This window comes from Nerophis ophidion, linkage group LG07 (genome assembly GCF_033978795.1).
Source record: "Nerophis ophidion isolate RoL-2023_Sa linkage group LG07, RoL_Noph_v1.0, whole genome shotgun sequence".
NCBI classification, from domain to species: Eukaryota; Metazoa; Chordata; class Actinopteri; order Syngnathiformes; family Syngnathidae; genus Nerophis; species Nerophis ophidion.
Genome location: NC_084617.1, coordinates 4,630,629 through 4,655,219, shown reverse-complemented (window position 1 = coordinate 4,655,219; position 24,591 = coordinate 4,630,629). Strand labels below are relative to the sequence as shown.

The 24,591-nt window shown below is 41.2% G+C and overlaps 1 protein-coding gene across 3 annotated transcripts in view; it reads left to right on the top strand.

The window, feature by feature from the left end:
* The window catches only part of olfm2a (olfactomedin 2a), a 247,917-nt gene that overhangs the window by 162,820 nt on the left and 60,506 nt on the right, over positions 1–24,591 (top strand). For all 3 annotated transcript variants that reach the window (XM_061905221.1, XM_061905222.1, XM_061905220.1), the window contains exon 2: positions 12,041–12,190. In XM_061905221.1, the coding sequence (XP_061761205.1) occupies positions 12,041–12,190 (150 nt within the window). The remainder of the gene's footprint in view (positions 1–12,040; positions 12,191–24,591) is intronic.

The following is a 24,591-nucleotide window of genomic DNA, read 5'->3' as shown; positions in this document are numbered from 1 at the left end:
AGAAAAGTTTTGTAAAAACACTCACTTTTTCCTCTTTGAGCTGTAATTTGACCCCCTTAACATGCTTCAAAACTCACCAAACTGGACACACACATCAGGACTGGCAAAAATTGCCATCTAATCAAAAAACCTAACCTCAAAACTCAAAATTGCGCTCTAGCGCCCCCTAGGAATAAAACACAGACAAAACTGCTCCTGGGAAGAAAACACAGAAAAAACTGCTTGTAACCTCCAGTAGGAATGTCGTAGAGACATGAAACAAAAACCTCTGTGTAGGTCTCACTTAGACCTACATTTCATATATTGACAAGCCCCAGCAAAAATCAACAGGAAGTTTGAAATTCCCCCTTCAAAACAAAAGTTTTGTAAACACACTCACCTTTGCCTCTTTGAGCTGTAATTTGACCCCCTTAACATGCTTCAAAACTCACCAAACTGGACACACACATCAGGACTAGGAATAAAATACAGACAAAACTGCTCCTAGGAAGGAAACACAGACAAAACTGCCCGTAACTTCCACTAGGAACGTTGTAGAGACATGAAACAAAAACGTCTTTGTAAGTTTTACTTGGACCTACATTTCATAGATTGACAAGCCCCAGCAAAAATCAACAGGAAGTTTGAAATTCCCCCTTCAAAACAAAAGTTTTGTAAAAACCGGTCACCTTTTTTCAAACATTATCTCTTCTGAGCGCGTTTGTCGTGTCGGCTTCAAACTACCACAAGAGAGAGATTGAACCATTCTAATAAAAATTTGATGAAATAAGTTTTATTACTGCTACGGTTTTGATATTATCAGCCTTCAAAGAACCGCTGCGCTGAAAACCATTTTAAAGATGGTCGCCGTGCACAGACATAGTGAGGGAGACGTTTTTTTTTTTTTAGTTTTTTCCCGTACCGTCTGCTGCTGTTGCGCACGCACCAACATTCATGAGGGAGGGGCTGTGATCGTCTATACCAAGATGGCTGCCAGGTGCCGTAGCTAAACCGGTATGTTTTAAAGTTGTCGTCTGCCTGCATATCGTAAAAACAACTTTATTTTGGGGCGGTATAGCTCGGTTGGTAGAGCGGCCGTGCCAGCAACTTGAGGGTTGCAGGTTCAATCCCCGCTTCCGCCATCCTAGTCACTGACGTTGTGTCCTTGGGCAAGACACTTTACCCACCTGCTCCCAGTGCCACCCACACTGGTTTAAATGTAACATAGATATTGGGTTTCACTATGTAAAGCGCTTTGAGTCTCTAGAGAAAAAGCGCTATATAAATATCATTCATTTCACTTCACAACTAATTGTAAACGTATAGATGCCGACCATCAGGGGCGAGTTGCGACGAGAGAGTGTGTCGATGTTAAGATATTACGCCGAGTTGGTAAGTCTATCTGTTTGCTGATAGTAGCTACTAGCCGTACCCATGTATTTTCAATGGGCGGTTAGCATCGGGTTTTTCTAACTTATATCTGTCAGTAGACACGTTATGGAAGGTAAAAACTACAACATTTATAATAAAAAGTAGTGTATAGTTCTTATATCTGTCAGTAGACATCGTTATGGAAGGTAAAAACTACAACATTTATAATAAAAAGTAGTGTATAGTTCTAACTTATATCTGTCAGTAGACACGTTATGGATGGTAAAAACTACAACATTTATAATAAATAGTAGTGTATAGTTCTTATATCAGTCAGTAGACACGTTATGGAAGGTAAAAACTACAACATTTATAATAAAAAGTAGTGTATAGTTCTAACTTATATCTGTCAGTAGAAACGTTATGGATGGTAAAAACTACAACATTTATAATAAAAAGTAGTGTATAGTTCTTATATCTGTCAGTAGACACGTTATGGAAGGTAAAAACTACAACATTTATAATAAAAAGTAGTGTATAGTTCTAACTTATATCTGTCAGTAGACACGTTATGGATAGTAAAAACTACAATATAATACAAAGTAGTGTGTTGTTCTAACTTATATCTGGGAAGCCCAGACTTCCCCCTCCTCAGCTACTTCCATATGTACTCGGTCCCGTCCATCGCTGCTTGCAGCTTTAATCTATTTAATCTAGCGGATCGTTTATTGTTTTGTCGTTTATATGTTCCGATCATGTTTAGTTCTAGACTCGGCCGATCCCTGTTTTTGTGCACTTCCTGTTTTGTCTCGTTTCCATGGTTTCGTCATTTGTATCCTGTGTCCTAGATTATTTTGTGCTAAAGTCCGCGTTAGCTTCACGTGCGTGCGGCTTGTCGTTTAGTGTTATTTCTGTTTCATGCTAAGTTTTAGCATTAGCTTTCCGTGCGTTGGCACGCGCTTTGTTTTTCCCTTTTTGCCCCAGTGTTCTTTTGTTTTATTATATTAAAACTTATTCTTACCTGCAATCCTGCTGACTGGTCGTGTGTGCATCCACGAAGTGGCAACACCGCGCAGCAAGTGCGCCGCGTACGCGTGACAATTTTATACTTCTTAATATCATTTATTACGTGGTGTTTATTTTTTTGTTTAATTCTACAGCTCAACTTCAATATTTTTTCATTCCCATTTTATTTCGGAAGCCACTTGTCTCACGGAAATGCTGATTATCGGTCCTGCTCGACACCGACCTCTATTTAATAATACAACTCTAACATTTGACAACCAAATAATTAAACAAGGTGACTCAGTAAAGAATCTGGGTATTATCTTCCACCTAACTCTCTCCTTTGAGTCACACATTAAAAGCGTTACTAAAACGGCCTTCTTTCTTCTTCGTAATTGTTAAGATCTGTACTCCGATCTTCCCATATTATGGTTTATTGTTCCATTTTTGTATCACCCTGTTTGACGTCTTTATTTCCTGTTTAGTCCGTCACCATGGTAGCTTTTTTTTTTTTTCTTCTTCTTCTTTGTGATGAAAAAGGGACGTTTTTGTCATGAAAAATGGAGGTTTTTGTGGTTGGTTCACTAATTGTAAGTGTATATCGTGTTTTTATGTTGATTTAATTAGAGGAGGGGGGGGGGGGGGGTTGCCCACATATGTGGTCCTCTCCAAGGTTCTCATAGTCATCATTGTCACCAAAGTTTTCCTTGCCCTTATGTGGGCTCTACCGAGGATGTCGTAGTGGTTTGTGTTGTGGTTTGTGCAGCCCTTTGAGACACTAGTGATTTAGGGCTATATAAGTAAACATTGATTGATTGATTGATTGACATCCACTTGACATGTATTTTCTTAATTTTGCTTTATTTATTTTATTTAATTTTGTTTTATTTAACATGTGCAAAAATGAGTTAGACACCCCGGAGCTAAGGGGACAGGGCGAATGATTTGTGTTGCAAAGTCCTCCAAAACTTTGGCGTACTTTAATATGAAAAAGATGAAACACCAAATAATGGCATATGGTTTTTATATTTAAGGGCGCTTAATACTGACAGCACCGCAATATCCAAAACGGACGCTCCCAATGCTATCATCTCTATTCATATCGGCATAATAAAACATGAAATGAACTCCATGCATGGAGAGGAAATGAAGACGTAGTGTGTGTGTGTGTGTGTGTGTGTGTGTGTGTGTGTGTGTGTGTGTGTGTTCGAGTATTTCAATGTCTCATTTGCACCCCTGCTGGTCAAAATGAGCATGGTCCCAAAAAGGAGGGATTTTTCAAATTGACTGTGTCGGTTTTAAAAGTGCTCCCCCTCTGGTCAACATATGAAATAACAAGTGTGTGTAAAAAATTTGAAGTGTGCCCTCTTTGGCCGAAATTAATTTAGACATACTGTAATAACTTGAAGTAAATATTTAAGATTAAAAACTAAAAATATAAAACATTTTTGTTAAAAAAAATAACTAAAATCAATCTTTTTCTCTACTTTTTTCTTATAAATTTGGCAACACTGTCTCATATTCTTTCTGTTTCTGTAATATTGCTATATTTTATCGTTAAATTGTTACTTTTTTATGTCAAATTATTACTTTTCCATGAAAAAATGGGGACATTTGTCATAAAAATTTTGACCTTATCAGAATATTGCCAACAAATTGTGAGGCTATGTTTTAGTTTTTTCTCTGCGTTTGTATTTGTTTCCTGTCAGGGCTCTTATTTTGTCCGTTTCGTGTTTGTCTCACTGAGTGCTGAGTCTCCCCAGCTGTGGCTGATTGGCCCCTGGCCACACCTGGTGTCAATCAGCCAGGTACTATTTAAAACTGCCTTTCCCTTCCAGTCAGTGCTGGACTTTTGTCGATGTCATTAATACTTATCATTGTAGCTGTCTACTTCTGTTCACTCTGTTCATGCCATAGTTACTTCGTGTCAAAGTAAGTGTTTTTGTTCATAGCCAAGTTTGTTATCCGCCTTGTGCGCGCCTTTTGTTTGTACCCTTTTATTTATTTGTATTTTTTTTTGTGTTAAATTAAATCATGTTTTCCTTTACAATGCCTGCCGCCTTCTCTGCATCTTGGGGTTCGTCACAAAATCCTACCTGACACAGATGTTGTTGTTCTTGTAAAATAGTCAATCAATCAATCAATGTTTATTTATATAGCCCCAAATCACAAATGTCTCAAAGGACTGCACAAATCATTACGACTACAACATCCTCGGAAGAACCCACAAAAGGGCAAGGAAAACTCACACCCAGTGGGCAGGGAGAATTCACATCCAGTGAGACGCCAGTGACAATGCTGACTATGAGAAACCTTGGAGAGGACCTCAGATGTGGGCAACCCCCCCTCTCTAGGGGACCGAAAGCAATGGATGTGGAGCGGGTCTAACATGATACTGTGAAAGTTCAATCCATAGTGGCTCCAACACAGCCGCGAGAGTTCAGTTCAAGCGGATCCAAGACAGCAGCGAGGGTCCCGTCCACAGGAAACCATCTCAAGCGGATCAGCAGCGTAGAGATGTCCCCAACCGATACAGGCGAGCGGTCCATCCTGGGTCCCGACGAGCGGTCCATCCTGGGTCTCGACTCTGGACAGCCAGTACTTCATCCATGGTCATCGGACCGGACCCCCTCCACAAGGGAGGGGGGGACATAGGAGAAAGAAAAGAAGCGGCAGATCAACTGGTCTAAAAAGGAGGTCTATTTAAAGGCTAGAGTATACAGATGAGTGACATGTTTTGAGTAAAATTGTGATTTTAGTCATCACTTTGCCAAATAAAATTCCGATTTTTATTATAACATTGCCAACATTTTTAAGTTTTCTCCGAAAATGGTGACTTTTGTCGAGTAAAATTACGACTCTTTTCAAAAAATTGAGAAAATGTTAAGCTTTTATCGTAAAATTGTGACTGCTATTGAGTAAAATTCCAACTTTTATTATAATATTGCACAAATGTTCAGTTTTTTTTGTAAAATTATGAATTGCGTTGAGTAAAATTACGAATTTTATTCTTATACTGCCAAAATTAAAATTTTTTTTGTTAAATTATGACCTTTTTCTTGTGAAATTCCAATTCATTTTTCACAACAACCTTTTTTTATTTATTTGCATATTATTAATGTTGTAATATACAAATCTTTATATATCTAGAAAGGGTGGTCCTAAAGAGGTAGGCATTTTTCAGAGATCGAAAGAATGTAATACAAGAGTGTGTGTGTGTGTGTGTGTGTGTGTGTGTGTGTGTGTGTGTGTGTGTGTGTGTGTGTGTGTGTGTGTGTGTGTGTGTGTGTGTTTACTTGTACTTCTACCCTTCTTGAGACACCAACAAGGAAAAGTAGCTTCCATATGAGGGGGTGTGAACAAGTTAGGACATACTGTAAATTCATGGTCCCAATACACGAAAAACCATTGCATTTAATAGAGAGCCAAATACTAGAGTCCGTGAACATTGCTCCAAAGTCAGGATTTTTTGTTGATTTAATGCGCATACAAAAATAAACATTGACAGGTGCAAAGGCAGCAATATGTGATAAAACAAGACGGCAGCTAAAGAAGGGCTTAAAAATCCCGGAAAAAAAAAAAACTCGCCAGGTGAACAGCTGATTTTAGGACTTCTTGTCATTGGCCTTAATCACATTACAAAAAACAAAAATAGGGATCTTACTGGCACCCCTGGTGGTGAAATCTATCAAATTGAGGCTGGTCTGAAAAAGGAGGGGTTTTTCAAATTGACTGTGTGTTGGTTTTAAAAGTGCTCCCCCTCTGGTCAACATATGAAATAACAAGTGTGTGTAAGAAATTGCCCTACACTCCAATCACACAGCCATTTGTGTCGGCTAAAATAAAACCCAAAAAACATGTCCTTGCGATCTAAGGACCAAAGAGGACGTCGTTTAAAGCGATTTTATTCGCCGCCGTCTGCCTGCACTTATGTTGATGACTCTTTAATGTTATCTCCAAGATGGCCGATCCTTCTCTCGTTACATCTTGTGTGCTAAAGAATGTGAATGGAAGGCTTCACGGGCTCGTGTGTGTGTGTGTGTGTGTGTGTGTGTGTGTGTGTGTGTGTGTGTGTGTGTGTGTGTGTGTGTGTGTGTGTGTGTGTGTGTGTTTGCAAGCACTCAGCACTACTTGTGTGATTGGATTAGTTATAGAGAGACATCCATCCTTTCAGACCCCACCTTCCCAGCCCCCCCCCCACCCCCCCACCCCCCCCCCCTGCTGGTAACAGGCTGCATTATTGATCCGCGGACGGGTTTATTTCCTCCCCGCGTCCAAACGTATTGGAGCTTCTGTTTTTCACACCACCTGACCTCACTGCTCTTCTACTTTGAAATTGCTGCTTCTTCATCTTCAATCAACCCTTTACTCGCTCTCCTCCTCTCTTGTATTGTTTTTTTTTTATTATTTTAATTTGGAAAAGTATAGTACTATCTCCTACTGCATCAAGTTAGTCTTCAACTAGGGTTGTACGCTATACCGGTACTAGTATAGTATCGCGGTACTAATTTTGAGACTATAATGGATGGTGGATGTAATGCAGTTGTTGGATTGAAGTGGGAATAGCAAACTTCCTGTTGATTTTAGTTGGGGGTGGTCAGTGTATGAAATATAGGTCTCAGTGAGACTTACATTGAGGTTTTTGTTTCATGTGTGTATGATAGTCCTACAGTTTTGTCTGAGCAGAAAGCCGCCATTTTGTGACAACAGCAGCAGCGCGATGGTTCTTTGCAGGCTCATAAAATCCAAACCGGGGTAGTAATTAAAACTCTTTCTTTAACTTTTAATCAGAAGGGTTCAATCTGTCTTCTGTGGTTATTTGAAGCCGAAATGACAAACGGCCTCGGAGGAGATAATGTTTGAAAAAATGTGACATTTTTTTAGCCAACTTTTGTATTGAAGTGGGAATAGCAAACTTCCTGTTGATTTTAGTTGGGGGTGGTCAGTGTATGAAATATAGGTCTCAGTGAGACCTACGTTGAGGTTTTTGTTTCATGTGTGTATGACAGTCCTACAGTTTTGTCTGAGAAGAAAGCCGCCATTTTGTGACAACAGCAGCAGCGCAATGGTTCTTTGCGGGCTCATAAAATCCAAACCGGGGTAGTAATTAAAACTCTTTCTTTAACTTTTAATCAGAAGGGTTCAATATCTCTTTTGTGCTTATTTGAAGCCGAAACGACAAACGGCCTCAGAGGAGATAATGTTTGAAAAAATGCGACATTTTTTTAGCCAACTTTTGTATTGAAGTGGGAATAGCAAACTTCCTGTTGATTTTAGTTGGGGGTGGTCAGTGTATGAAATATAGGTCTCAGTGAGACCTACGTTGAGGTTTTTGTTTCATGTGTGTATGACAGTCCTACAGTTTTGTCTGAGAAGAAAGCCGCCATTTTGTGACAACAGCAGCAGCGCAATGGTTCTTTGCGGGCTCATAAAATCCAAACCGGGGTAGTAATTAAAACTCTTTCTTTAACTTTTAATCAGAAGGGTTCAATATCTCTTTTGTGCTTATTTGAAGCCGAAACGACAAACGGCCTCAGAGGAGATAATGTTTGAAAAAATGCGACATTTTTTTAGCCAACTTTTGTATTGAAGTGGGAATAGCAAACTTCCTGTTGATTTTAGTTGGGGGTGGTCAGTGTATGAAATATAGGTCTCAGTGAGACCTACATTGAGGTTTTTGTTTCATGTGTGTATGACAGTCCTACAGTTTTGTCTGAGCAGAAAGCCGCCATTTTGTGACAACAGCAGCAGCGCAATGGTTCTTTGCGGGCTCATAAAATTCAAACCGGGGTAGTAATTAAAACTCTTTCTTTAACTTTTAATCAGAAGGGTTGAATATCTCTTTTGTGCTTATTTGAAGCCGAAACGACAAACGGCCTCAGAGGAGATAATTTTTGAAAAAATGCAACATTTTTTAGCCAACTTTTGTATTGAAGTGGGAATAGCAAACTTTTAAGGGGTCAAATTACAGCTCAAAGAGGCAAAAATGAAATTTTTTAGGAAACTTTTGTTTTGAAGGGGTGTTTGCCAACTTCCTGTCGATTTTTCCTGAAGAATGTTAGTGTATGAAATCTAGGTCTAAGTCAGACCTACATAGAGGTTTTTGTTTCCTGTCTCTGCGACATTTGTAACAGAAGTTACAATCAGTTTTGTCTGTGCTTTTTGCCAGGGGGCGATAGAGCGCAATTTTGAGTTTAGGGGTTTGGTTTTTTATTAGATCGCAATTTTTGCCAGTCCTGATGTGCGTGTCCAGTTTAGTGAGTTTTGAAGCATTTTAAATGGGTCAAATTACAGCTCAAAGAGGCCAAAATTACATCTTTTAGGACACTTTTGTTTTGAAGGGGTGTTTGCCAACTTCCAGTTGATTTTTGCTGAAGGATGTCATAGAATGAAATCTAGGTCTAAGTCAGACCTACATAGAGGTTTTTGTTTCATGTCTCTACGACATTTGTAACGGATATTACAATAAGCTTTGTCTGTGCTTATTCCCAGGGGGCGCTAGAGCGCAATTTTAAGTTTTGGGTTTTATTTTTTTGATTAGATCGCAATTTTTGCCAGTCCCGATGTGTGTGTCCAGTTTGGTGAGTTTTAAAGCATTTTAAAGGGGTCAAATTACAGCTCAAATAGGCAAAAATTACATTTTTTAGGAAACTTTTGTTTTGAAGGGGTGTTTGCAAATTTCCTGTTGATTTTTGTTGAAGGATGTCATTGTAAGAAATCTAGGTCTAAGTCAGACCTACATAGATATTTTTGTTTCTTGTCTCTACGACATTTGTAACGGAAGTTACAAGAAGTTTTGTCCGTGCTTTTTCCCAGGGGGCGCTAGAGCGCAATTTTGAGTTTTTTTTTTGTTTGTTTTTTTATTAGATCGCAATTTTTGCCAGTCCTAATGTGTCTCAAATTTGGTGAGCTTTGAAGCATTTTAAAGGGGTCAAATTACAGCTCAAATAGGCAAAAATTATATTTTTTAGGAAACTTTTGTTTTGAAGCGGTGTTTGCCAACTTCCTGTTGATTTTTGCTGAAGGATGTCAGAGTATGAAATCTAGGTCTAAGTCAGACCTACATAGAGGTTTTCGTTTCTTGTCTCTACGACATTTGTAACGGAAATTACAAGCAGTTTTGGGGTTTGTTTTTTTATTAGATCGCAATTTTTGCCAGTCCTAATGTGTCTCAAATTTGGTGAGTTTTGAAGCATTTTAAAGGGGTCAAATTACAGCTCAAATAGGCAAAAAATATATTTTTTAGGAAACTTTTGTTTTGAAGGGGTGTTTGCCAACTTTCTGTTGATATTTACTGAAGGATGTCAGAGAATGAAATCTAGGTCTAAGTCAGACCTACATAGAAGTTTTTGTTTCATGTCTCTATGACATTTGTAACGGAAGTTACAAGAAGTTTTGTCCGTGCTTTTTCCCAGGGGGCGCTAGAGCTTAATTTTGAGTTTTGGGTTTTGGTTTTTTGATTAGATGGCAATTTTCACCAGTCCTGATGTGTGTTAAATTTGGTGAGTTTTGAAGCATTTTAAAGGGGTCAAATTACAGCTCAAATAGGCAAAAATGACATTTTTTAGGAAACTTTGGTTTTGAAGGGGTTTTTTGCCAACTTCCTGTTGATTTTTGCTGAAGGATGTCAGAGTATGAAATCTAGGTCTAAGTCAGACCTACATAGAGGTTTTTGTTTCATGTCTGTACGACATCTGTAACGGAAGTTACAAGCAGTTTTGTCAGTGCTTTTTCCCAGGGGGCGCTAGAGCGCAATTTTGAGTTTTGGGTTTTATTTTTTTGATTGGATGGCAATTTTTTCCAGTCCTGATGTGTGTTAAATTTGGTGAGTTTTGAACCATGGTAAGGGGGTCAAATTACAGCTCAAATAGGCAAAAATTCCATTTTTTTTAGGAAACTTTTGTTTTCAAGGGGTGTTTGCCAATTTCCTGTTGATTTTTGCTGAAGGATGTCAGTTTATGAAATCTAGGTCTAAGTCAGACCTACATAGAGATTTTTGTTTCTTGTCTCTACGACATTCCTAACGGAAGTTACAAGCAGTTTTGTCCGTGCATTTTTCCCAGGGGGCGCTAGAGCGCAATTTTGAGTGTTGGGTTATGGTTTTTGATTAGGTGGCAATTTTTTCCAGTCCTGATGTGTGTTAAATTTGGTGAGTTTTGAAGCATTTTAAAGGGGTCAAATTACAGCTCAAAGAGGCCAAAATTACATCTTTTAGGAAACTTTTGTTATGAAGGGTTGTTTGTCAACTTCCAGTGGATTTTTGCTGAAGGATGTCAGTGTAGGAAATGTAGGTCTAAGTCAGACCTACATAGAGGTTTTCGTTTCTTGTCTCTACGACATTTGTAACGGAAATTACAAGCAGTTTTGTCTGTGCTTTTTTCCCAGGGGGCGCTAGAGTGCAATTTTGAGTTTTGGGTTTTGGTTTTTTTCATTAGATGCCAATTTTTGCCAGTCCTAATTAGTGTGTCCAGTTTAGTGAGTTTTGAAGCATTTTAAGGGGGTCAAACTACAGCTCAAATAGGCAAAAATGACATTTTTTAGGAAACTTTTGTTTTGAAGGGGTTTTTTGCCAACTTCCTGTTGATTTTTGCTGAAGGATGTCAGAGTATGAAATCTAGGTCTAAGTCAGACCTACATAGAGGTTTTTGTTTCATGTCTGTACGACATCTGTAACGGAAGTTACAAGCAGTTTTGTCTGTGCTTTTTCCCAGGGGGCGCTAGAGCGCAATTTTGAGTTTTGGGTTTTATTTTTTTGATTGGATGGCAATTTTTTCCAGTCCTGATGTGTGTTAAATTTGGTGAGTTTTGAACCATGGTAAGGGGGTCAAATTACAGCTCAAATAGGCAAAAATTACAATTTTTAGGAAACTTATGTTTTGAAGGGGTGTTTGCCAACTTTCTGTTGATTTTTACTGAACGATGTCAGAGTATGAAATCTAGGTCTAAGTCAGACCTACATAGAGGTTTTCGTTTCATGTCTCTACGACATTTGTAACAGAAGTTACAAGCAGTTTTGTCTGTGCTTTTTCCCAGAAGGCCCTATTTTGAGTTTTGGGTTTTGGTTTTTTGATTAGATGGCAATTTTTTCCAGTCCTGATGTGTGTTGAATTTGGTGAGTTTTGAACCATGTTAAGGGGGTCAAATTACAGCTCGGAGAGGCAGCAGTATAATGATAATAAAACCTTAGAAATACATTCTGTCCCTAAATATTTGGCTTCTTGTCTCTCTCTGCCAAAAAGGTTCCCGACTCCTGATTTAATGGATGTAGTTATTTTTAGTTCTGATGAACGCTGCTGATCTCCTCCCTCCAACGGTGCCTGAGATGCCGTAAACACTCAAGCGCCTTCCTTCTCTCTCCCAGCCGCTCGAAGCTATAATTAGACGGCCAGTGATTTCCACTCGTTAGGGGGGCGGGGGAGGGGGGGGGGCGATCAATTGGCATTAATTGGCTTTGGGGAAGAACAACTTCTGACAGGGCCGCGAGAGGGAATGAGGATCCCGAGGAGAAAGGAGGGCTCCGCAGCTAACGTACGGTGACAGAATGGGCACAACTAATCACGATATGGAATGCATTAAAAAGTTGTTTTCCTCTCCCGGGGTGAGATGAATGTGATGCTTGGGTGACCTTTCGCGGTGGAAAAGGGATCGGCGGGTGTCTAACGGTGTACGTTTGTGGTCCCCGCAGGCGCTGTACCCCAGCCCGGAGGAAGGCTGGCAGATCTACAGCTCGGCGCAGGCCACAGATGGGAAGTGCATCTGCACGGTGGTGGCGCCGGCGCAGAGCGTCTGCAACCGAGACCCACGCAGCCGGCAGCTCCGCCAGCTCATGGAGAAGGTGACAGCTGTCCGTAACACCACTCGCTCCGAGACACGACTGGTAGAAGTGTCAGCGATTTTTTGAGGGGCGGGGGGGGGAGTTTCCTGCTCGACTGCGGCTGTTGTACGTACAAACCCCGTTTCCATATGAGTTGGGAAATTGTGTTGAATACAAACGGAATACAATGATTTGCAAATCCTTTTCAACCCATATTCTCTATCCCTGCATCTCTCACCATGCCTGATGACATCATCCTGTCCTTTTTAGGGTCCGCAGGCCCATTGCCGGAGTCCTCTGGCAATGGGCCAAGGACCCTATTGAAACTGTAAGGTTTTATTCTTTATGTGGAGTCCTTTTGCAATGGGCCAAGGACCCTATTGAAACTGGTGCATTTTATTAGGGTCCGCCAGGCCCATTGCAAAAGGACTCCACTGGAGTAGGAGTCATTTGGAATGGGCCAAGGACCCAATTTAAACTGTAACGTTTTATTATTATTATTATTAGGGTCCGCAGGCCCATTGCCAAAAGGACTCCACAGGAGTCCTTTTGCAATGGGCCAAGGACCCTATTGAAACTGTAAGGTTTTATTCTTTATGTGGAGTCCTTTTGCAATGGGCCAAGGACCCTATTGAAAGTGGTGCGTTTTATTAGGGTCCGCCAGGCCCATTGCAAAAGGACTCCACAGGAGTAGGAGTCTTTTGGAATGGGCCAAGGACCCTATTTAAACTGTAACGTTTTATTATTATTATTATTATTATTAGGGTCCTGTGGAGTCCTTTGGCAATGGGCCAAGGACCCTATTGAAACTGTAAGGTTTTATTCTTTATTAGGGCCCGCAGGCCCATTGCAAAAGGACTCCTGTGGAGTCCTTTTGCAATGGGCCAAGGACCCTATTGAAACTGTAAGGTTTTATTCTTTATTATTAGGGTCCGCAGGCCCATTGCAAAGGACTCCTTTGGAGTCCTTTGCAATGGGCCAAGGACCCTATTGAAACTGTAAGGTTTTATTCTTTTTTCTTTATTATTAGGGTCCGCCAGGCCCATTGCAAAAGGACTCCTGTGGAGTCCTTTACAATGGGCCAAGGACCCTATTGAAACTGTAAGGTTTTATTCTTTATTATTAGGGTCCGCCAGGCCCATTGCAAAAGGACTCCTGTGGAGTCCTTTTGCAATGGGCCAAGGACCCTATTGAAACTGTATGGTTTAGTTCTTCATTATTAGGGTCCGCAGGCCCTATTGAAACTGTAAGGTTTTATTCTTTTTTCTTTATTATTAGGGTCCGCCAGGCCCATTGCAAAGGACTCCACAGGAGTCCTTTTTAATGGGCCAAGGACCCTATTGAAACTGTAAGGTTTTATTCTTTATTGTTATGGTCCGCCAGGCCCATTGCAAAAGGACTCCACAGGAGTCCTTTACAATGGGCCAAGGACCCTATTGAAACTGTAAGGTTTTATTCTTTATTATTAGGGTCCGCCAGGCCCATTGCCAAAGGACTCCACAGGAGTCCTTTGCAATAGGCCAAGGACCCTATTGAAACTGTAAGGTTTTATTCTTTATTATTAGGGTCCGCCAGGCCCATTGCAAAAGGACTCCACAGGAGTCCTTTTGCAATGGGCCAAAGACCCTATTGAAACTGTAAGGTTTTATTCTTTTTTCTTTATTATTAGGGTCCGCCAGGCCCATTGCAAAAGGACTCCTGTGGAGTCCTTTACAATGGGCCAAGGACCCTATTGAAGCTGTAAGGTTTTATTCATTATTATTAGGGTCCGCCAGGCCCATTGCAAAAGGACTCCTGTGGAGTCCTTTTGCAATGGGCCAAGGACCCTATTGAAACTGTAAGGTTTTATTCTTTATTATTAGGGTCCGCCAGGCCCATTGCCAAAGGACTCCACAGGAGTCCTTTGCAATAGGCCAAGGACCCTATTGAAACTGTAAGGTTTTATTCTTTATTATTAGGGTCCGCCAGGCCCATTGCAAAAGGACTCCACAGGAGTCCTTTTGCAATGGGCCAAGGACCCTATTGAAACTGTAAGGTTTTATTCTTTATTATTAGGGTCCGCAGGCCCATTGCAAAGGACTCCAAAGGAGTCCTTTGCAATGGGCCAAGGACCCTATTGAAACTGTAAGGTTTTATTCTTTTTTCTTTATTATTAGGGTCCGCCAGGCCCATTGCAAAAGGACTCCTGTGGAGTCCTTTACAATGGGCCAAGGACCCTATTGAAACTGTAAGGTTTTATTCTTTATTATTAGGGTCCGCCAGGCCCATTGCAAAAGGACTCCTGTGGAGTCCTTTTGCAATGGGCCAAGGACCCTATTGAAACTGTAAGGTTTTATTCTTCATTATTAGGGTCCGCAGGCCCTATTGAAACTGTAAGGTTTTATTCTTTTTTCTTTATTATTAGGGTCCGCCAGGCCCATTGCAAAGGACTCCACAGGAGTCCTTTTTAATGGGCCAAGGACCCTATTGAAACTGTAAGGTTTTATTCTTTATTGTTAGGGTCCGCCAGGCCCATTGCCAAAGGACTCCACAGGAGTCCTTTGCAATAGGCCAAGGACCCTATTGAAACTGTAAGGTTTTATTCTTTATTATTAGGGTCCGCCAGGCCCATTGCAAAAGAACTCCACAGGAGTCCTTTTGCAATGGGCCAAGGACCCTATTGAAACTGTAAGGTTTTATTCTTTATTATTAGGGTCCGCAGGCCCATCTCAAAAGGACTCCACAGGAGTCCTTTGGCAATGGGCCAAGGACCCTATTGAAACTGTAAGGTTTTTTTCTTTATTATTAGGGTCCGCAGGCCCATTGCAAAGGACTCCTGTGGAGTCCTTTTGCAATGGGCCAAGGACCCTATTGAAACTGTAAGGTTTTATTCTATATTATTAGGGTCCGCAGGCCCATTGAACAGGACTCCAAATGAGTCCTTTGCAATAGGCCAAGGACCCTATTGAAACTGTAAGGTTGTATTCTATATTATTAGGGTCCGCAGGCCCATTGCAAAAGGACTGTGGAGTCCTTTTGCAATGGGCCAAGGACCCTATTGAAACTGTAAGGTTTTATTCTATATTATTAGGGTCCGCAGGCCCATTGAACAGGACTCCAAATGAGTCCTTTGCAATAGGCCAAGGACCCTATTGAAACTGTAAGGTTGTATTCTATATTATTAGGGTCCGCAGGCCCATTGCAAAAGGACTCCACAGGAGTCCTTTTGCAATGGGCCAAGGACCCTATTGAAACTGTAAGGTTTTATTCTTTATTATTAGGGATCGCCAAGCCCATTGCCAAAGGACTCCACAGGAGTCCTTTGCAATAGGCCAAGGACCCTATTGAAACTGTAAGGTTTTATTCTTTATTATTAGGGTCCGCCAGGCCCATTGCAAAAGGACTCCACAGGAGTCCTTTTGCAATGGGCCAAGGACCCTATTGAAACTGTAAGGTTTTATTCTATATTATTAGGGTCCGCAGGCCCATCTCAAAAGGACTCCACAGGAGTCCTTTGGCAATGGGCCAAGGACCCTATTGAAACTGTAAGGTTTTATTCTTTTTTCTTTATTATTAGGGTCCGCCAGCCATTGCAAAAGGACTCCTGTGGAGTCCTTTTGCAATGGGCCAAGGACCTTATTGAAACTGTAAGGCTTTATTCTTCATTATTAGGGTCCGCCAGGCCCATTGCAAAAGGACTCCACAGGATTCTTTTTGCAATGGGCCTGGCGGACCCTATTGAAACTGTAAGGTTTTATTCTTTATTATTAGGGTCCGCCAGGCCCATTGCAAAAGGACTCCACAGGAGTCCTTTTGCAATGGGCCAAGGACCCTATTGAAACTGTAAGGTTTTATTCTTTATTATAAGGGTCCGCAGGCCCATTGCAAAAGGACTCCTCTGGAGTCCTTTTGCAATGGGCCAAGGACCTTATTGAAACTGTAAGGTTTTATTCTTTATTATTAGGGTCCGCCAGGCCCATTGCAAAAGGACTCCACAGGAGTCCTTTTGCAATGGGCCAAGGACCCTATTGAAACTGTAAGGTTTTATTCTATATTATTAGGGTCCGCAGGCCCATCTCAAAAGGACTCCACAGGAGTCCTTTGGCAATGGGCCAAGGACCCTATTGAAACTGTAAGGTTTTATTCTTTTTTCTTTATTATTAGGGTCCGCCAGCCATTGCAAAAGGACTCCTGTGGAGTCCTTTTGCAATGGGCCAAGGACCTTATTGAAACTGTAAGGCTTTATTCTTCATTATTAGGGTCCGCCAGGCCCATTGCAAAAGGACTCCACAGGATTCTTTTTGCAATGGGCCTGGCGGACCCTATTGAAACTGTAAGGTTTTATTCTTTATTATTAGGGTCCGCCAGGCCCATTGCAAAAGGACTCCACAGGAGTCCTTTTGCAATGGGCCAAGGACCCTATTGAAACTGTAAGGTTTTATTCTTTATTATAAGGGTCCGCAGGCCCATTGCAAAAGGACTCCTCTGGAGTCCTTTTGCAATGGGCCAAGGACCTTATTGAAACTGTAAGGTTTTATTCTTTATTATTAGGGTCCGCCAGGCCCATTGCAAAAGGACTCCACAGGAGTCCTTTTGCAATGGGCCAAGGACCCTATTGAAACTGTAAGGTTTTATTCTATATTATTAGGGTCCGCAGGCCCATCTCAAAAGGACTCCACAGGAGTCCTTTGGCAATGGGCCAAGGACCCTATTGAAACTGTAAGGTTTTATTCTTTTTTCTTTATTATTAGGGTCCGCCAGCCATTGCAAAAGGACTCCTGTGGAGTCCTTTTGCAATGGGCCAAGGACCTTATTGAAACTGTAAGGCTTTATTCTTCATTATTAGGGTCCGCCAGGCCCATTGCAAAAGGACTCCACAGGATTCTTTTTGCAATGGGCCTGGCGGACCCTATTGAAACTGTAAGGTTTTATTCTTTATTATTAGGGTCCGCCAGGCCCATTGCAAAAGGACTCCACAGGATTCCTTTTGCAATGGGCCTGGCGGACCCTATTGAAACTGTAAGGTTTTATTCTTTATTATTAGGGTCCGCCAGGCCCATTGCAAAAGGACTCCACAGGAGTCCTTTTGCAATGGGCCAAGGACCCTATTGAAACTGTAAGGTTTTATTCTTTATTATAAGGGTCCGCAGGCCCATTGCAAAAGGACTCCTCTGGAGTCCTTTTGCAATGGGCCAAGGACCTTATTGAAACTGTAAGGTTTAATTCTTTATTATTAGGATCCGCCAGGCCTATTGCAAAAGGACTCCTGTGGTTTTATTCTTTATTATTAGGGTCCACATCAAAAGGTTCAGAGAATCTGGAGAAATCACTCCACGTAAGCGGCATGGCCGGAAACCAACATTGAATGACCGTGACCTTCCGTCCCTCAGACGGCACTGTATCAAAAACCGACATCAATCTCTAAAGGATATCTCCACATGGGCTCAGGAACACTTCAGAAAACCACTGTCACTAAATACAGTTGGTTGCTACATCTGTAAGTGCAAGTTAAAGCTCTACTATGCAAAGCGAAAGCCATTTATCAACAACATCCAGAAACGCCGCCGGCTTCTCTGGGCCCGAGATCATCTAAGATGGACTGATGCAAAGTGGAAAAGTGTTCTCTGGTCTGATGAGTCCACATTTCAAATAGTTTTTGGGAAATATTCGACATTATGTCATCCGGACCGAAAATGTGTGACGCATTAGGACCCTATTGAAACTGTAAGGTTTTATTCTTTATTATTAGGGTCCGCAGGCCCATTGCAAAAGGACTCCTGTGGAGTCCTTTTGCAATGGGCCAAGGTTCCCCGTGTTGAGTCAAATTAAGCCGCAGGCTTCACTCCTGTGGAGTCCTTTTGCAATGGGCCTGCGGACCCTAATAATAAAGAATAAAATCTTACAGTTTCAATAGGGTCCTAATGCGTCACACATTTTCGATAAGAGACAGGTCTGAACTGCAGGAAGCCACGCTGTTGTAACACGTGCTGAATGTGGCTCGGCATTGTCTTGCTGAAATAAGCAGGGGCGTCCATGAAAAAGACGGCGCTTAGATGGCAGCATATGTTGTTCCAAAACCTGTATGTACCTTTCTTTATTAATGGTGCCTTCACAGATGTGTAAGTTACCCATGCCTTGGGCACTAATGCACCCCCATACCATCACACATGCTGGCTTTTCAACTTTGCGTCGATAACAGTCTGGATGGTTCGCTTCCCCTTCGGTCCGGATGACATAATGTCGAATATTTTCCAAAAACAATTTGAAATGTGGACTCGTCAGACCACAGAACACTTTTCCACTTTGCATCAGTCCATCTTAGATGATCTCGGGCCAAGAGAAGCCGGCGGGGTTTCTGGATGTTGTTGATAAATGGCTTTCGCTTTGCATAGAAGAGCTTTAAATTGCACTTACAGATGTAGCGACCAACTGTAGTTAGCGACAGTGGTTTTCTGAAGTGTTCCTGAGCCCATGTGGTGATATCCTTTAGAGATTGATGTCGGTTTTTGATACAGTGCCGTCTGAGGGATGGATGGTCACGGTCATTCAATGTTGGTTTCCGGCCATGCCGCTTACGTGGAGTGATTTCTCCAGATTTTCTGAACCTTTTGATGATATTATGGAGCGTAGATGTTGAAATCCCTAAATTTCTTGCAATTGCACTTTGAGAAAGGTTGTTCTTAAACTGTTTGACTATTTGCTCACGCAGTTGTGGACAAAGGGGTGTACCTCGCCCCATCCTTTCTTGTGAAAGACTGAGCATTTTTCGTGAAGCTGTTTTTTATACCCAATCATGGCACCCACCTGTTCCCAATTAGCCTGCACACCTGTGGGATGTTCCAAATAAGTGTTTGATGAGCATTCCTCAACTTTAGTTAATGATTATTTCCTCCCAAAAAATGTTTATGAGTTTGAACATCAAATATGTTGTCTTTGTAGCATATTCAACTGAATATGGGTTGAAAATGATTTGCAAATCATTGTATTCTGTTTATATTTACATCAAACACAAATTCCCAACTCATATGGAAACAGGGTTTGTAGTAGAGTTGTTTCATTCTCCAACAGACAGTGTTCATGCATCCATCAGAGAGACAGTACTAAATCCAGTTTCAGGGCCGAGCCGACCACTTAGGATATTGTGGCTTGGTGTTTTGTCCTGGCTTGCAAGTTACTCTGCCCAGTAAGTGCCTTTATGGTTTATTCTGTTGGACACAATGTCCATTTTTCTCTTTTAGAAGAATCATCAGATGTCTCCTCTCTGTCTGACTGTGGAGACTTCAGTGGGGGGAGATAGTCTGAGTCTTCTAATTCTCAGATGTCAGATTCTGAGTCAATGCCTTTGATGGGTTGGCTCTTTATCCCATCTGTCCTGGATCCTTTGTCAGGCAAGGTCCACATGGATCTTTACAAGTATCATCATCACCGGAGGACGAGGAATAGCTAAACATGCTTCACTACCCACCGTAGCTCACCGGTGTCACAATGTAAATTAAAGCTGCAAGCAGCGTTGGTCGGGCCCGCCTTTGGCTGCTGCCGCCGAGACTCAAGCCCTGGTCTTAGTCAGACCTACATAGAAGTTTTTTATTCATGTCTCTACGACATTCCTAACAGAAGTTACAAGCAGTTTTGTCTGTGTTTTTTCTTAGGGGGCGCTAGAGCGCACTTTTTATTTGTGGGGTTTGGTTTTTAATTAGATGGCAATTTTCGCCAGTCCTAATGTGTGTGTAAAATTTGGTGAGTTTTGAAGCATGTTAAGGGGGTGAAATTACAGATCGTTTTTTCTGGATGTTGTTGATAAATGGCTTTCGCTTTGCATAGTAGTGCTTTAACTTGCACCTTGAAGCATTTTAAGGGGGTCAAATTACAGAGGCAAAAATGAAATTTTTTAGGAAAATTTGCGCAGTTTTTTTTGATGGCGCGTAAAATCCAAACCGGAGCAGTAATCAAAACTCTTTCGATAACTTTTAATTAAAGGGTTCAAACTCTCTTCTGTACGAGTTTGAAGCTGAAACGACAAACACGCTCAGAGGAGATAATGTTTGAAAAAGGTGACGGGTGTTTACAAAACTTTTATTTTGAAGGGGTAATTTTTAACTTCCTGTTGATTTTTGCTGAAGGTTGTTGATCATTAAAATGTAGGTCTAAGTGAGACCTACATAAGGTTTTTGTTTCAGGTATCTCCGACATTCCTACCGGAAGTTACAAGCCGTTTTGTCTGTGTTTTCTTCCTAGGAGCAGTTTTTTCTGTGTTTTATCCAAAAATTGCGCTAGATCGCATTTTTGAGTTTTGGGGTTTGGTTTTTTCATTAAATCGCAATTTCTGCCAGTCCTGATGTGTGTGCCAAGTTTGGTGAGTTTTGAAGCACTTTAAGGGGGTCAAATTACAGCTCAAAAAGGCAAAAATAGCATTTTTTGCGAAAATTTTGCTTTGAATGGGTTTTTCCCATCTTTCTGTTGATTTCTGCTATAGAAGTTTAAATGGGGAAATGTAGGTCTAAGTCAGACCTACATAGAGGTTTTTGTTTCATGTTTGTACAACATTCCTAACGGAAGTTACAAGCAGTCTGTTTTTTTTTTCCTAGGGGGCGCTAGATCGCATTTTTGATTTTGGGGGTTTGGTTTTTTTATTAGATGGCAATTTTCGCCAGTTCTGATGAGTGTGTGAAATTTGGTGAGTTTTGAAGCATGTTCAGGGGGTCAAATTACAGTTCAGAGAGGCGTCGGAATAATAATAAAACGCACGAAAAACAATAGGTCCTTTGGCCAAGGCCATAGGACTCCCACGAGTCCTATGGTCACCCAATTAATAATTAGGGTCCTTGGCCCATGGCAAAGGACTCCTGTGGAGTCCTTTGCCATGGGCCAAGGACCCTATTGAAACTGCTGTGTTTTATTATTATTCCGCACCTACGCGCTGTAATTTGACCCCCTTAACATGCTTCAAAACTCACCAAATTTGACACACACGTCGGTATAGCAAACCTTCCCAACATATTAAGCAACCAATCCCCCAAAATTAAAATTGCACTCTAGCGCCCCCTAGGAAAAAAATTACAGACAAAACTGCATGTAACTTCTGTTAGGAATGTCATAGCGGCATGAAACAAAAACTCCTATGTAGGTCTGACTTAGACCCAATTTTCATACACTCACTTCTTTCAGCAAAAATCTACAGGAAGTTGGCAAAAACCCCTTCAAAATAAAATTTTCGCAAAAAATGCAATTTTTGCCTCTTTGCGCTGTAATTTGACCCCTTAAAAATGCTTCAAAAGTCACCAAACTTGGCGCACACATAAGGACTGGCGAATATTGTGATCTAATGAAAAAAACCAAACCCCAAAACTCAAAATTGCGCTCTAGCGCTATTTTTGAATAAAACACTGAAAAAACTGCTCCTAGGAAGAAAACACAGACAAAACTGCTTGTAACTTCCGGTAAGAATGTCGGAGGGACATGAAACCAAAACCTCTATGTAGGTCTCGCTTAGACCTACATTTCATAGATTGACAACCCCCAACAAAAATCAACAGGAAGTTTACAATCCCCCCTTCAAAACAAAAGATTTGTAAAAACCGGTCACCTTTCTTCAAACATTATCTCCTCTGAGTGCGTTTGTTGTTTTGGCTTCAAACTCGCACAGGAGAGAGATTGAACCCTTCTGATTAAAATTATAGAACAGAGTTTTGATAAGTTCTCAGGTTTTGATTTTACGGGCCTTCAAAGAACCTCTGTGCAAAGTCTCCTAAAAAATGTCATTTTTGCCTCTTTGAGCTGTTATTTGACCCCCTTAAAATGCTTCTAAACTCCACAGGAGTCCTTTTGCAATGGGCCAAGGACCCTATTGAAACTGTAAGGTTTCAATAGGGCCAGCAAACGTCACTTTGTCCTTAATAATGTGTACAAAATAATAGGTGTCTAAATGACACAATATGTTACTGCATATGTCAGCAAACTAATTAGGAGCCCTTGTTTGTTTACTTACTACTAAAAGACAAGTTGTCTAGTATGTTCACTATTTTATTTAAGGACTTAACTGCAATAATAAACATTTGTTTAATGTACCCTAAGATTTTTTGTTAAAATAAAGCCAATAATGACATTTTTTGTGGGCCCCTTTATTTTGAAAAGTACCAAAAAGTATCAAAACACATTTTGGTATCAATCGGGACAAGACTAGTAGGGAGTAAATGTGTTCCTGTATAGTATTTCTCTAGTAAAGGTGACATCAATGATGGTATTTTGAGATTTGATCATTGGACGTTCATTATTTTATTTAAGGACTAAATTGCAATAATAAACATATGTTTAATGTACCCTAAGATATTTTTGCTAAGATTACATTTTTGGTGCTCCCCTATTTTTTGGAGAAGTATCAAAATACATTTTGGTTCCGGTACCAAAACATTGGAATCATTGAAAAGTACAAACAAAACAAAGGGTATGAACAAAAGGCAACTTGGCGTTGACACAAAACTATTACTACAACATAAACTATGGACATAAAACAAAACTTGCAAACTATGGCATGAATAACAAAACTTACGGGGAACAAGAAAAGAGCATGGATCATCAGCATGGAGCAAGGGTGCGTAGAGGGTGATGTCGCCAGGCTGACTGCCTGGCAACTACAGGCTCCAATAGGTGCAGTGATGACAGGTGATTCACAGGTGTGCCAACCACAGATCAGATGTGAGATGGGACTGGAAAGAAGCAGTGACATCTTGTCATTTTAACTTGAAAAGTACAAACAAAACAAAGGGTATGAACAAAAGGCACTCTCAGAGGAGGTACAAAACTTGGCGTTGACACAAAACTATTACTAAAACATAAACTATGAACATAAAACAAAACTCGCAAACTATGGCATGAATAACAAAACTTACGGGGAACGAGAAAAGAGCATGGATCACCAGCATGGAGCAAGGGTGCGTAGAGGGTGGTAGAGGGTGATGTCGCCAGGCTGACTGCCTGGCAACTACAGGCTCGAATAGGTGCAGTGATGACAGGTGTTTCACAGGTGTGCCAACCACAGATCAGATGTAGGATGGGACTGGAAAGAAGCAGTGACATATTGTAATTTTAACTTGAAAAGTACAAACAAAACAAAGGGTATGAACAAAAGGCACTCTCAGAGGAGGTACAAAACTTGGCGTTGACACAAAACTATTACTAAAACATAAACTATGGACATAAAACAAAACTCGCAAACTATGGCATGAATAACAAAACTTACGGGTAACGAGAAAAGAGCATGGATCACCAGCATGGAGCAAGGGTGCGTAGAGGGTGGTAGAGGGTGATGTCGCCAGGCTGACTGCCTGGCAACTACAGGCTCGAATAGGTGCAGTGATGACAGGTGCTTCACAGGTGTGCCAACCACAGATCAGATGTAGGATGGGACTGGAAAGAAGCAGTGACATCTTGTCATTTTAACTTGAAAAGTACAAACAAAACAAAGGGTATGAACAAAAGGCACTCTCAGAGGAGGTACAAAACTTGGCGTTGACACAAAACTATTACTAAAACATAAACTATGAACATAAAACAAAACTCGCAAACTATGGCATGAATAACAAAACTTACGGGGAACGAGAAAAGAGCAGGGATCACCAGCATGGAGCAAGGGTGCGTAGAGGGTGGTAGAGGGTGATGTCGCCAAGCTGACTGCCTGGCAACTACAGGCTCGAATAGGTGCAGTGATGACAGGTGCTTCACAGGTGTGCCAACCACAGATCAGATGTGAGATGGGACTGGAAAGAAGCAGTGACATCTTGTCATTTTAACTTGAAAAGTACAAACAAAACAAAGGGTATGAACAAAAGGCACTCTCAGAGGAGGTACAAAACTTGGCGTTGACACAAAACTATTACTACAACATAAACTATGGACATAAAACAAAACTCGCAAACTATGGCATGAATAACAAAACTTACGGAGAATGAGAAAAGAGCATGGATCACCAGCATGGAGCAAGGGTGCGTAGAAGGTGGTAGAGGGTGATGTCGCCAGGATGACTGCCTGGCAACTACAGGCTCGAATAGGTGCAGTGATGACAGGTGCTTCACAGGTGTGCCAACCACTGATCAGATGTGAGATGGGACTGGAAAGAAGCAGTGACATCTTGTCATTTTAACTTGAAAAGTACAAACAAAACAAAGGGTATGAACAAAAGGCACTCTCAGAGGAGGTACAAAACTTGGCGTTGACACAAAACTATTACTACAACATCAACTATGGACATAAAACAAAACTCGCAAACTATGGCATGAATAACAAAACTTACGGGGAACGGAAAAGAGCATGGATCACCAGCATGGAGCAAGGGTGCGTAGAAGGTGGTAGAGGGTGATGTCGCCAGGATGACTGCCTGGCAACTACAGGCTCGAATAGTTGCAGTGATGACAGGTGCTTCACAGGTGTGCCAACCACAGATCAGATGT